This window comes from Eublepharis macularius, chromosome 3 (genome assembly GCF_028583425.1).
Source record: "Eublepharis macularius isolate TG4126 chromosome 3, MPM_Emac_v1.0, whole genome shotgun sequence".
Taxonomy (NCBI): domain Eukaryota; kingdom Metazoa; phylum Chordata; class Lepidosauria; order Squamata; family Eublepharidae; genus Eublepharis; species Eublepharis macularius.
The window spans coordinates 127,991,790-128,007,194 of NC_072792.1; the positions used below are offsets into that span (position 1 = coordinate 127,991,790).

General features: G+C 42.0%; 1 protein-coding gene across 2 annotated transcripts in view; it reads right to left on the bottom strand.

Moving 5' to 3' along the window:
* The window catches only part of PTGFRN (prostaglandin F2 receptor inhibitor), a 115,765-nt gene that overhangs the window by 47,510 nt on the left and 52,850 nt on the right, over positions 1 to 15,405 (bottom strand). For both annotated transcript variants that reach the window (XM_054974027.1, XM_054974028.1), the window contains exon 5: positions 9,396 to 9,821. In XM_054974027.1, coding sequence (XP_054830002.1) covers positions 9,396 to 9,821 — 426 coding nt within the window. The remainder of the gene's footprint in view (positions 1 to 9,395; positions 9,822 to 15,405) is intronic.

Consider the following 15,405-nt stretch of genomic DNA (forward strand, 5'->3'; position numbering starts at 1 on the left):
TGCTGCTCTTAACCACTACACCAAACTTGCTAACCCTTACTCATGGTCACCAGTTTAAAATAAGTTGTTGGCCAGAGATATAGATATTGCTGAGACCCAACTGATATATTTCAGATTAAGATCACTGGATTCAGTTGGTTACTGGGGCAGACATGAATTCAACTGAATTGCATTGAATTTTAGGAGTTGTTCTGATAAATACTTCAAGGCAAAAGGGATTATAGGTTCTTATGATTATTATTGCAATAAAAATCTTAATGAATTACTTGAACAGAGATGTCCCAAAAGAAAATGACTAGCTTTAGGAATTTCTTCATTTAGAGAAGGTTCTGTATCTGCCCCCAGTGTGCTGATTAAAAAAATACATACAATGGGCATGTACAGGAAGGGTATCCTCAGGTACCCCAAAACTAAGAAGGGGGAGGGGTGACAAAACTTTTAAAAATGATGTCTGAGATCTGCCTAGCAACCCTGTACAACTGCAGCATTTTTGTTTTTTTTAAGCTCATCTAGGATAGCCCAGGTGAGCCTGATCTCATCAGATCTCAGAAGCTAAGCAGGGTTGGCCTTGGTTAGTAACTGGATGGAAGACCTCCAACGAAGATCAGGGTTGCAGAGGCAGGCAGTGGCAAACGGCCTCTGTTAGTCTCTTGCTATGAAAACCACATCAGAGGTCGCCATAAGTCAACTATGACTTGAGGGCTCTCTCCAACATCACCACCACCAAGCAAGGACTAGCTGAGGTGAGGAGGAGGAGGTGGTGGAAGGGATATTGGGAGAAACAAGCAGAGGTGGCATGGGGTGGGTTAGGGATAGGCAAGAGTCGAGAAAGGAGGGGTCATCAGGGTGAGGGGATTTCCTCTCCCCCACAAAATTCAGTCAGTCTCCTGATTGTACTAGTTATATTTTTCAGGGCATAATGACTTATTGCTCATTTGTCATCAAATCTGGAGGTCATATTTTATGGGATACTAAAGGCTAAACTTTTTGAAGGTATGTATTGATTGACTTACACAGTTATGTTACTAAATGGCTATCATTTTCTCTCTGCCTTTACTTGGCCTGAACTGGAAATCAAACCAGCTTCCTTCACTGACCAATGCAACTACTGCTTAAATAAATGTACAGAGATCAGCAACAAGGGAGAGTACTTGTGGCATCTTGTTTACTGAACCTCTTCCAAAACCAACTTCTCATTCCTTATTGCAACTCCTTGTTGCATCTCTACAAACTTGCCTTTGATGATCACGACACATTAAATATAAATAAGATATAACAGAAGCTTGTCTGAGATTCTTGTCTCAGAAAGTACTTCTTAATTTGGCACTTAGCTCTCAGTTTCCATTAATGATCGATCACCTTAGAGGAACTAAGTATCTATCTTCAATGTGTGAGTTCTGTACAACACTTTGCATTTAATTCAATCCACAGTGCTCCAAGTACAACAGGGTTGCTCTTCAAAGATGTCAAGACCCGTACCTAGACCAAAAGCGTTGAAAAGAAGATGGATATTTAAGGGTGGAAGTGAATTGGCTTTATGACAGAGACTCACTCAGTGGCTCAGGAGTCACACGGGGATCTTCTGATCACCTACCTCATGTTTCAGGAAAGTGGGAAAGGCCCTTGGGATTGGCAGGTGGTTCCCTGAGGTGCTAGCTTCATGCCGAGGATAAAACTAAAAGTGGCTCTTTTGGTTGATGTTAATCGTGAATGTGGCTCTCCATAGAATGAGTACCACTGCTTTCTGGAATTATACATAAGATTCTTTTAAAGTCCCTATTATGCAAATGAGAATACCATTTCTTAAAATTGTGTTTGTCTTCCTACAAGTTTGTCTGCCTATTGTCTTTGTGTTCGTCTTCCTACAAGTTTAAAAGACATATTATTAGCAAGAATCCAATATAGAGTAGAAAAAATACTGAAGCAGAACATAATCAATTCTAGAACTAACATTAGACAACATGGAACACTGGTGGTACATAGGAGTACATATTTACTTTTAATACTTCGTAAGTGAAAAAGGAGTCCAGTAGCACCTTGAAGAATAATACAATTTATTTCTGCATAAGGTTTTGACAGTCAGAAATCACTTCATCAGGTGCACTGAAGTGTATATCCATAGGTCAATGCTTTTGTAATTCACTGGGCAGCGAATTTTACAAAGAGAGGCAAATTTAAATGAGATCCAATAAACAGGGGAATTATGTCAGTCAGAGTTAGTGAGGATCATTCCCAACTGCTTATAGATGGGCAATTAACATTATCATTTATCTGAAACATTTCTATGCCTCCTTTCAGCTCAAACGGGGTCCCAAAACAGCAAACAATAAAACATTTCAGCACTGAAACATTAATTAATTGAGGTGCCCTTGAATAGTGTTCAAAAGCAACAGCAAGGGCAGAATGCTATGGCTAGACTGCTGTTTGGGACCAGCTATTAGGATCATGTGACCCCAATACTACAGCAATCACACTGGTTACTGATCCACCCTGAGCCCAGTTCAAGGTGTTGGTTTCGCCCTTTACAGCCTACATGGCTTGGGACCACATTACCTGAAAGACTATCTTCTTTCATACGTTCCTGCCCAGGAGTTGAGATCACAAAAAGAGGCCATCTTGATTGTCCCATCATTCAACCTTGTTTGGTGAGTATACAAGATACAGCCTTTTCAGTAGCAGCCCCACAATTACGGAACAGTCTCCCCAGGGAGGTGACTGACCCCCTAATCTAACACATGTACACTTTAATGCATCTAATGAAGTGAATTCTAATTCAACCATGCTTATGTTGGAATAAATTGTTAGTCTACGGTGCCTCTGGCCTCCTGTTTCATTTTGCTTCTACAGTCCAACATGATTTAATGCTTACTAGAAATGGTCACTTCAAATAGCTCCAGGATAGCCAACTACCACTGTTCTATGGTCTTACATACACAATGATCGTAGTTACTTCATATGGTATTAAACGACAACTGGTTGGAGAGACCAAGTCACAAGAATACTTCAATTTATTTGATCATGTTGCTGCATGTCTGCACAGTCTAAGATTCAAAATTAAAGGGGAAGGGAACGTCTGTTTTGAGCCACATCTGATATAAAAGAGAAACCCTGTCAAGATTACATACCACATCACAGCCACTTTTATGGACACCCAAATGCAGTGATTCTCAGGCAAGAACTCAAAAATAGTACAGTCACAAGTGTTATTTTAAAAGAATGCTCTTGTCACATTGTCATTGGTAACATAAAAATCAGATAAGTGCCAAATTTAATTCTCAGTTCTAGATGCAAATCTTCACATTAAAGGGAAAATATTTGGTCAAGATTTGCATTTTAACTAGCTGCCTTCAAACATTAAGTACAATATTCTCAGTATCTTCAATATCCCCCAGGCTTTATCTGAAACACAGAATGTTGTAGGCTCCTTATTATGTTAGCTATTAGATAATTTTACACTAACTTGACATATTTAAACAGTCTTTCTATTAAAACAAGTAAAAAAATGTTAAGATTCATGAGAAGAGTCAGAAAAACAGGAAAAATCAAGTAAAATGTAAAAACATGTCCATTCCAAAGCATCACGGCGATACTCTGAGATGGACTGTGACAAACTGAACTTCTCTATAGGAAGGAACAAAAAGAACCGAGAGAAGATACCTTCTGAAGATACTTGAGCACTAGCTTAAACAGGAAGAAATTGTTTGAATTCAAGTGGCATAGAAAAACGGTCCATCAGATATGTGGGTACTAGGTCACAGAAGGCTTTAAAAGTAAAAAACTAACATTTTAAACCAAGTCCAGAAACATATAATCAGCCGCTGTAATCATTCCAGGATAGGTGTCACATGGCAGAAGCTATTTGTTTTAGTCAGCAAATGAGCCACTACATTCTAAACTGTCTGAAATTTGTGCACTGTCTTTGAAGGACAGCTCCACATATAGCAGACTGCAATAATTAGTCTCCAAGTTACAAAAGAACAGGTCAAAGTGGCTAAATCTGCAAATCTAGGAGGAGAGTTAGAGCCAAGCTACAAGTGACACCTTACACAGGTTGGACACTTGTCAGTTTACCTCAAGTTTTGATGGGAAATGTAGGCGTCCTGGTTTTACAGCTTGGCTCTCCATTACAGCTGCAAGACCAGGATGCCTACATTTCCCATCAAAACTTGAGGGAAGCTGACAAGTGTCCAACTTGTGTCAGGCGTCACTTGTAGCTTGGCTCTTAGTCACCAAACCAACTGTCAATGGGAAAAGGCATTTTTGGCAGCACCAGCAGCAATGACTTAACTATCTGTTAGCAGAAGTGGGTCCAAATGTATCCTAAGTAGAGATGGGCACGAACCAAAATACAAACCAACGTTCATGACGAACTGGGCTGGTTCGTGGTTTGCGAACCAGTGGTTCGTCAGAGCCCATTTCTGACGAACCACCACGAACTTTAGGCTGGTTCATTTTTTGTTTTGTCACTGCAGACAGCCTGGTGCTGATCAATCAGTTTCCTAGACAACAGGGGATAGACTTCCTGCAGACCTTCTGCTGGTCCGGAAGTGACCTTCTGCTGGCCCAGAAGTGACCTGCTGGCCTAGAAGTGACATTTTCACGAACCAAATGAACCGGTTCACAAACTGGGGAAGGTTCATGAAAGTTCACGGTTCGTGAAATGCAATGAACCACAAACCACATGGTTCACTTTTTTCCAGTTCATGCCCATCTTTTATCCTAAGCTTTTCACACAATTGGCAAGAGATAAAAGCTACCATACCTAAGCTTAGGTAACACAATTCACTCTAGACTAGCAGCTTTTCCAACCAGCATCTCCTCTGACTTGTATATGTTCAGCTTCAGCTTGTTATCCAGTAGCCACAGACAGCAGCTCCTGAAGACCTAGTTAATGAGATACGCGTCATGTCATCAGCATACCCAACCACACACTTACTGAAGATCTTTGTCCTGTAAAGGAAAACAAAGATTGACTGGAAGACTTGAATGTGTACCCAACTCTATGCCATTTGAACTCAAACATTTAAAACTACCTTCAACCAACTAGCAAGGAAAACAGCTAAGCCACTCTCACTAAAGAAGAGAAATGAAATAGCACAGCAGTCTCTCTCCTTTGGATGTTATGTGAGATCAGCAGACTGGAACTGAGCCCTGGAGAACCATCCCAAATATAAGCGGTTGATTTACCTGCCAGCTCAGGGATAGGGTGGGTGGGAGAACACAAGCACCACCACAGAATTAAGTAGCACAGGCCTTAACAAATTTTCTTTGGCTTGAGGATCTGGCCACAAAATTTAGGAGCCAGACTCATTTTTCATCCGGTAGACTTTTGTATTTTAATGACTACATTTTTCTAATTATTGTTATCAGAAAGCCTAATCCTAGCCTCTTCACAGTTCCTTGTGATACAATCATAGCCATAAGCATAAATAAATAGAGGAGTAACACGGGACATCATTACAACAATGACAAAACAGTGCCTCTAACCCTAACCTTACCTTTTCCCAACCCAGCCTCTTTCCAATTTCTCATAATTCCATTATTGCTTCAGAAGACTCCATTTAACTGAATATGAGAGCAGCACAGAAAGCAACTGGTTAAGAAATTAATTCACGCACCACCATGGAAGGGTATAAAGTCATATAAACAAGCAATGTCAAGAACTTTATGCACATGCCTTTTTATGACATACAACGAAACTTTCTGATATGAAATGAATTTTGCATTTGGTATGAACTGAGAATTGCCAAAAACCACTACAATAAAATCACTGCTGAATATACTAGATCCCACAATGAAATTCTTAGGCGCTATGGCAACCTGGCATCTGGGTCCAATTAAAAAAAAATCAATGTACTTTCACACACATATAAGCATACAAATAACATTATTTACAATGGGACAGAAGTGCTCCTATAATTCTCTGGACTGTGGTCTTGCATAGCAGAGACCTGGTCAGCAAACTATCTACTATACTGCATTACTGCATTCTGGACAAATAAGAGAACACTATTTTTCTTTGTGATCTTGAGAGAAGGTAGCAGTCAACAGCAAGCTAGTTCTGTGCAAAGAACCTTTAAAGTCACAGAATCCACCGGAGGTAAGGACAATCTGAAAGTAAGCAGCATGTTCTGGCATCTAGTCCACATCACTTGCCCAAAGCCAAGGCCCTGCTTGCAGAAAGTCATTCTACTGAAGATCACAACAAATAAGCCTCAGTTCAAACGCTTAGATCTTGCAAAATATAATTAAAACGTCTACAGGGATATATGTATTGTGTTAACTAGCTGCATTTTAATAATCTACATTTGTGTGACTCAAAATGGAAATAACACTAAGGCAGAGCATGAGACTGAAGACCAACTTATCACTTGGTTATATGAAAAAGTATTTGAAATGCAAAAAAGCGCCATTAAAACGAAGCCAAGCTGTCAAAATACAGATTCGCCAGATTTTATAGATCTCACAGCACACAGAACTTCCTGAAATAAAAGAAACTGCAGTTACTAAGAAGGTGAAATATTTCCTCATGTATGAACAGTTTTGTGCACTAGCCAGACACAAAGGCTTAATTGAGAAGTCATGCCTGAGCACCAAACTGTAATAGGGAGGCTACCAATGAGTTAATAGTTCATGCACTCCCCCCCTTCCCTCTTGCACTTGTATTTCTCCTTCCACTCTATGGCTTCTTGTTACCATAGTGTATGATAGGGGTCTCCAACATGATGCTGATGGGCAACATGGCACTCATCAATACCTTTCCTGACACCCACCGAGTATTTTTAGAAAGGAGGAGTGACCAGGCAGAGTTCCTGCCCAGTGAGGCTTCTGATTGGCTGTACAGATTAAAGTAACATTTCAGCAGTAACTGCCACACAGCATCGGTTTTATTCTCTCCCCCCTTTCCCAGTATATTTTTTAAAATGACTCCTCTTGTCTCCTGTATTTGGGCTTCCTGTGTGTATGTCTCCACCTCCCATGGTGGCTATTTTGTGGTTGGCTCAGCCTCCCACAATGGTCATTTTGTGGTCACACCCACTTCCTGTGTCAGGATTCAAAAGGTACCCACAGAATCAAAAAAGTTGAGGACTAGGTTTCCCAGTTGCCCGCTACTGGCAGGCAATCTTCCAGGGGTTTGCCTCATTGCAATCGGCTGAAAGTGGGAAACCCTCTAGAGATTGCCTACCACCAGAAGGCAACCCAGGAAAGCAAGCACAAAGTGTGCTCTTAGCTGGGGTGATGATCTCTCTTCCTGAAGTGATGTCATCGCGCTGACCACAGGCATGTTGCCACACATTGCAGGGTTCAATTTTGGCCCCAAACAGGCTAGAATTAGCTTCATGCAAAGCATAGGAGCACACCTGTGGTCAGCGTGATGTCGTCACTTTCCAGAAGTCTACAACAAGTCCCAGGTCCCCCACCTCCCACTGCAAATGCTGAAGCTGGCTCTCTGCACACCTTTCTGGGTCATTGGACTGATACTTGTTGCATTTTAAAACAGTTCATTGGCTGATGAATTTCAACGTTTGTAAGCATGCTCGTCCAACAAAACAGCATCATGTGCTGCATAAATACAGGTTTGGTTCTTTTATTCTTGTAAAAGATACTGATGTGTTAGATGCCTGTGGCCAAGATATAACCTTGCCAAAACCTGTTGTTCTATGCAAAACTTAGGAACAGAACTGTCCAACAACAACTAAAACATGAAAGACTGAGCTTAAAAAAAACTTACTAACATGATGTCCCTGCCAGACACTTTTAAAACAAGTTTGAATGTAATAAGCATCATCTAAACCTTAAACAAAAGGAATTACTGTAGGCGCTAAAGCTAAGCAAGCTACAGACTCCATTTTACATCCTGCAAAATCTAGATGTTTCAGAAACACGAACTGCTGCCAAAAACACAGCCTTCCTCCTTCTCTTCACCATAGCTAATATAAAATGCAATACTATGTCAAACATATTCTGTATTGCCCCACACCTCCACTTTTGGCTGCCACTGTCATGGAAAAGGAAATAAGTATCACCAAATAGATGAAAGAATGAGGTATGAGGCTGCTAGTTTCTGTGCAATTTCACTCTCTACTACACAGTTCCTGATAGGCAGTAGGCGTCACATTTCTAAAATCTACCAATTCAGACGAACTGAAGCAATACAACCGACCCGCTGAAGCTTTTCTGCACACTCATCTTACTCCTGATTTTCTCAGCAGTCAGTCCCCAAGCATTGGAATAGGTTTGGGTACAGTTCTTCCATAAGTCTGCCCTCCCTTTGCAGTTATGGAGTTGATTTTGTTCCGTACAAGCCTTAAATAATCGGGATTTTCAAAGCGAAGATGTTGTCATCATCAATGATGTCACAGCACACACACTATTTTTTGCACGTGCTGATAATGTTATGTTAATAGAGGGGCTGAATTTTTTTTTAAAGATTGAAAATGAATGTACGGGAAAGTCTTTGCATGGGCCAGCATGGACTGACATAAAGATTTCATAAACTCTGTGCTCATTTTGTGCAAAAAGTGCAAGCAGAGGGAAAGACAGTCATCTTTCGAAAGGGAATTTCCCACAGTCCACATTGTATGCTGTAGTGCTCAACCAGGAGTGTCAGAAGCTGCTATCAGGACATAACGTTCTCAGGACATAACGTTCTCATCAGTGCTTTACACAACTCCTGATGCCACCACCAGTTTCTTAATTCCTGCCCTCAAGGCCACTACTTCTTTCAGACACTGCAACCACCCTTGAGATGCACTGCAGACTGCTTTCTACTACATTGTCAGAAAGGGCTTAGAAAGGACAGGAGCCCCCTGCTACAATGAATAATAATGATGCAAGTACATACACATATACTTAGTTTTAAGTCCATATTCATTTCTCAGGTCACCTAGAGAACACAATCACCCCTTTATGACAGCAGGCTGTTCAAAACTGGAAGTTAAAAACTTGTTATTTTGTAATGCAGTTGAATCTTTCTCTTCCTCTCTCTGCGGCTCTTTAAATGCAATTGGTGGATGGCCCTAATCCCAATGTAAAGATGGAGCAACTAAACTAGACATTTGATCTCTGGTGCGCTAGGTCCAAAAAAAATGCAGGAACACCACAGTTCTATACCCCAGCACTGACTCAAAATGTTTCTGGCCACAGTTCCTAGCAACCTTAACCGAGCATTATTGTTGGATATGGTATTATTTTTCCTGTATATTCCCTACATGACACCATACATTTTACTCCTGTTATTAACCATTTCAATCATCCTTTTTTCAAATATGGCTTTGACAGTCCTATATATTTTTACCAGGACCTTGCAAATTTTTCAATCTATTAAGGCAAATCACTGAGTCATCAGCAACTTGCATCACAAAATTTAAAGTGATACAGGGCAAAATTCCTACCTTGTGTAGACCATAAAATGCTTACAGACATAGAAGCCACATCCTTGATCTTTACCCAGCTGTTGTTGCGCTGTCTGCTCCATGAAGAAATTATACAATAATATTCTCCTCTATCAGCCTCCGAGGTCCACTGGATTCGTAAGCGGAAGGTGTCCACAGCTGGCTTAGAAAAAATTATTTCCCCATTCTGGGCTCGTTGTTTGCTCCTCTCCCCAACTACCAGCGTCCAGTCTGCATCCATGGTGGCAAGAAGTTCATCTTTAACCACCTCATCACTACGTAAAGGCAGTCTGTAGTACCAAGACACAGTGTAACGGATATTTGCTTCTGCATTCCGTGCTTCTGTGATCCTACACTCCAGTTCCGTGGGATCCTCTGAAAATTTAGGCATTTTAGAAGCATTCAGAAACACATGGTAACTTGGCTCTGCATAGAATTTGGAAAAGAAAGGAAACCATTAAAAGAAATCACAAGTGTGAAATGAAGACACAAAGAATGAAGTCATGTAGCGACATATAATTTGATGATTGCAGAATACATGCAGTTTCTTCCCAGTCACAGCCTAGCATATTACATTATATTCTGCCTGCCTTCTATTATGAAGCTCAAGGCAGTATTCGCAGAACTCCTAAGAGGTTTACCATCCAGGCACAGACCACACCATATCTGCTCAATTTCAGTAACTGCTGTATCCTACACCTTCTAGTTGTACCCTGACAGATGGCAACTACCCTTAGCCAAGGCTGCAATGGGCTCAGTGATTCCAATAAGTGAAGCTCACAGTCTTCACAGCATTATGCACTAGTATCTCCCACCCAATATGTAAGGTAAATTCTGAAGCTAGAAACACAGCAAGTAAAGCTGTTTTGTAGTAATTTTACACAACATTCTGGTCATGGAATACAACATTTGAAATGGCAAGCTGTCTGGCAGATTCTGGATTTTAACTGTATGTGTTCAACATTTTAAAAAGCATGCTCATACCATTTTGGTTCTCTGTACCTGGTGTTTTCATTTTTAACAGTCCATTTTACACTTCCTGGCCACTGCTAAACCAAGAGAAATTGCCAACAAAGTAGTTACACTTACTTGCTCCCAGTAATTAGCACTGAAGGTAGCAACTGAAGGTGAACCAAGTTACCTTTACAGACTTAACATTAAGTTCTTCTGATAATATTATAAACACAATGAGTTTGAAGGGCCCCTCTCTTAGTAATGTAGAGGTCCTGAAGAGGTCTATTAAGTACTATCCTAAATCTTATAAATTACAGAACTGGTAGTAGACAAGCCACAACTTATTGCAGCAAATATTTTCCAAAAGAAAAGCATGAATAACTGGGTGAAAAAAAAACAGAGGAAAGATTAAGGGAAATGAAGATTCAGCTAATCACTTGAGCATTTAGGCCCTATGCAGTGGCTTGCTAGGGAAAGTTTTGGCTTTGACAGGAGTGCTCCAGCTAGGCTCTTCACACTGACTCTCAGACAGGGGATTTAGAAGGTAGGAATAAAAGGCTTGCTAGATAAGCCTCATTCCCGCACTCTGTCAGCTGTCAAAGAACCGCCTTGCCGCCAGTTCAATGGCTTAATACCCTGCCAAGCTCTCAAGCTTCAATCAAGCAGGAGGAGGCTGGTGTTGAATTCTGGAGGCAGTTTATGAACCTTAAATGATGAGAACTCTTCTTCTGTTTTACCCCACCCCAGGCAATGCAAGATCATTTGAAGAACACTTTTATCCTCCCTACTTCGCCTGCACCCAAGAAATTACTAATTGGAAATATAAAGGAATGGAAATTCCCAGCAGTTCATGAAATACTTTCAACACAGAAAAGGGCACCCTGTTCAAGCCAGCTTTGGAGGCTGGGGATACTATCAAGATTACGCTCGAAACAAAGGCATATGAATGCAGTTGCATCTCTCTCTAAAAAGTACATGCTGCTTGGGACCAAGTATCCCATGGTGAGATTTGCGGGCTTGTCTAGTTCATAGAGACGAGATCATTCCCATAATTACGTAAGTGAAAAACAGAAAAAGTGAGATGCAAATTCATTATGCTACTCATTCTTTCAGATCTTAACAGTTGCTTCATATTCTGCCTCTAAAGCTGACAAACTAAGCTTACTAGGAAGAGCATGCCTCACTGAATTCAGTGACACTTCTGAATAAACATCACACTGCACAAATACTGCAGAATGTATTTAGCAGCTCTTGAGAGTACTGGTGGCTCAGGCAGTTTCCTGTACTGCACAGGGGCACAAGGACTAGATCACTGCCTACCTGGCCTCTAAGCTCTGCTACTCATAAGCATATATACCGCAATACTTGAATTTAATCAGAGAGTAAGTAAAATGCTTGTTTTCAATGTTTGAAAAGCTGTCAAGAATAATCTGGCTCCTAACTGCGAAGTCAAAAGCCAGAAACTTGATTTTTTTAATTATCTTCTAAGAGATGCTGACACATCAAGGCAAACTCTACAGAACAACACAGATCTTCAGAAATTTGTGCTTGGGTTTCAATTTATTGTAACCTGCCTGGATGCTCATTTCTCAGAATATGTGCATAAAAAGCAAGATGTCAGTAGTTAAAGAGCTCAAGCTACGGAAACAGAATTACTGAAGAGGCAGTACTCCATGATAGCAAGACCAAAGAGCCTCACAGAAAGGAAAAATGAAAAAGCACATCTAGCTAAACCTGCAGTCCTCCCCATCCCCTTTCCATACTTTGCAGTGGTGCTTTGCAATCTCTGTCCACATTAGGTTTTAGAAAATCATCCCATGTTAAGTCACCCAAGAGATCTGGAAGATCTGAGACCAGAACACCATGGTGTTCTGAGGAATACATTGTGTTTCCTGGGAAACCTATTCACCTGGACAGTGTTAAAATAAACCAGACTTGTTTTGAGACAATACAATGCCTTGTGGCACCTTCACTAAATACAGTTTTACTGATACAAGCAAATGAAACTATCAAGATGACTGTGTATTTCTATTAATCAAAATCAAAAAGAGTCCAGTAGCACCTTTAAGACTAACCAATTTTATTGTAGCATAAGCTTTTGAGAATCAAGTTCTCTTCGTCAGATGCATGATACAGAGACTGGTCAAATACAGAAGAGGAGGGAAAGAAGGGGAGGAGAGAGAAGAGGCAATTAGGGGGGGAAACCAAAACATTCCTTTGCTAGTATATGTAAACATCTCCTTTTGGTGTGTGGATCAGTTGGCTTCAAAGGAGTTTGCCCTGTTAGTTTGTAGCAGCCAAACAGCTAGACCATCCAATTCCAATGCAGTATGAGCCTTCGATAACCACAGCTCTCCTTGCCAGATGCATCTGACAAAGAGATCTGTGGTCCCCGAAAGCCCACGCCAGGTGCCACTGAGCTCCCCCAGACCCCGCCTCTGTAAAGGAAATCTGTTACCTGTGATAATGTGATAACCATTCATAGTCCCTATTCAGTCCCAGCTTGGTTGTTCTGAAACCCTCCATTGTTACAAGACCTAGCGTAATATCCTTGCAACCCACAGATAAACTACCGGATGGTGGCCAATTGACTGAGATTGTGCCGGGTAAGATAGTGCTCTCTGGCGAGGGTGGAAACCATGCCGCCTTGGTGCTGGGTTGAAGGAAACGGGCTGTCTCCCCCCACCTAGGATCTGGGCTTGCGGTGCAAAAGACACCGTTTGTCCCTGTGGAGCTGCAAAAGCCATTACTGGGAGTTTGTCCTTAGTGCATTTCTCTGGAGGTTTTTCCTCTCTACCCTCTAGCTCTTTTTTCAGCTTATCTGCCTGTAAAGCCATGACCGTTCTGGCTATTTCTTTCTCCTGTGCCCTTTCCTCCATTAAATTGTCCCAGAACTGAGTTGCTGCAGCCATGATGTCTATTAATGGGCTTGTCTTGCCATCCTACTATGGCAGTTTTTACTTGAGACCCAATTTTAGGTAGCAGTCCTTCCACAATTAAAGGCACCATTTGTCCTGCCTGGTCTGGTTGTTGTGGGTCAATAGTGGAGTGCTGGCGAACTGCCTTTTCCAATCTGGTTAAATACTCCCTAGGAGATTCAATTTCTTTTTGTTTCACATCTCTAATTTTTCCCCAGGCCACCCTTTTTGGGAACGCCTGTCTCAAAGCAGCAAGCATGGTTGTTTGCAACTGAGTTGCCTGCTGCATCACTTGGTCTGTAATTAAAGCATTTGGGGCAGGAGTATCTGCTGGCCAAGCTACTCTTCCATGGCAGCTGTCCGTGCATGTTGCATGACTAAAGCAAACTCATGTGGCATGGTAGCGATTTTGACTAACTTCTCTAGATCTGCAGGAAGAGGAGTGTACAAATTTATTAAGTCCTGCAGTTCCCTAAGGTATCCCTCAATGTTTTCATTTGGATCTGGGAGTCTAGTTCTAAATTGGTACAGCTCCATAGAAGACCAAGGCACATAAGTACAGATGGGATTCTGCTGCTGCCCCCCTTGCAGGTTTGGATAAATTCTGACAGGCAAATTGGTTGGCAAATTAAAGTACTGATCAGAAACAGGGTACCGGCGTCTTTTCCCATCGGTCCCTTCCATTATGATTTTAGTCCCTTCCTCATCCCAAAAGCCTATGACCTTTAAATGCCTGTGACCAGGTTTCAAAAACTGCTGCAATTCGTTCTCTGAAAAGAGAGTTTTATCTGTAATAAGCCCATCAAAGCTGTCCACCTCTTCTCCAATATCAGAAGCAGGCAGGGTGTCTCTATTCTGAGGCGGGGTGTCTGTGTCCCTATTCTGACTAGGACCACCTCCTCTATTCCCCTCCTGTTGCTGGGGATCCCGCTGGGGATTTTGCTGAGGTGGATTCCTGGGTGGGTTCAGTTGGGGCAGAGGTCCTCCATGCGCTCCTTGGCCACAAATGAACCAAGTTTCAAAAAGATCGTCAGTTGCTCCAAAACCCAGGGCCTCACTGTCAGAAAACCCCAAAGGCTCCATTACTGCCTGCATCGTTCTCAATGATTGGTACCCGGGATTGGTGGGGGCGGATGGCACCATCGACCTTTGCCGGGCACTGGCAATTTTAACCCATAGCACAAGATATTGAAAAGATGGGCCTTCTGGTGGTTTCTGGACGTTTCCATTTCTAATGTCAGATTTGTGTCCATTTATTCTTTTGCGTAGAGGTTGGCTGGTTTGTCCAATGTACAGAGCAGAAGGACATTGTTGGCACATGAGGGCATATATCAGATTGGAGGATGAGCAGCTGTAAGAGCCAGAGACAGTGTAGTTGATGCCATTGGGTCCTGTAATTGTATTCCCTGGGTAGATATAGGGGCAGAGCTGGCATCTGGGTCTGTTGCAGTAGTGGTTCCAGTGGATGGGAGCTGAGGAAGCGTTGTTCCAAGTCCGCCATGAATATGTTAGCATATTGTGGTGCCATGCGTGTGCCCATGGCTGTGCCATTAATCTGTAGATATAAGTTGTCACCAAATTCGAAGTAATTGTGAGTGAGTACGAAGTGACAAAGTTCAGTGGCGAGGTGTGCTGTGGTTTTGTCCGGGATGGTATTCCCTATGGCTAGCAGTCCATCTGCATGTGGGATACTGGTGTATAAAGCCTCCACATCCATGGTTGCTAGGATGGTGTCATCTGGTAGGTTGTCAATGGACTGTATTTTCCTGAGGAAGTCAGTGGTGTCCCGTAAATAGCTGGGTGTGCTGGTGGCATAGGGCCTGAGGATAGAGTCCATGTATCCTGAGACTCCTACCGTGATAGTGTCTCTTCCTGAGACAATGGGGCGTCCTGGGTTGCCCAGTTTATGGATTTGGGGTAGTAGGTAGAATTTTCCTGGTCGTGGTTCCTGGGGTGTGTCCGTATGGATGCATTCTTGTATGTCCACGGGGAGAGTCTTTAATATTTTATTGAGTTCTCTTTTGTATTGCTCCGTAGGATCAGCAGATAGTATTTTATAGAATGTTGTGTTGGAGAGTTGTCTTTCCACTTCCTGTATGTAGTTATGTTTGTCCATGATGACCACTGCTCCGCCTTTG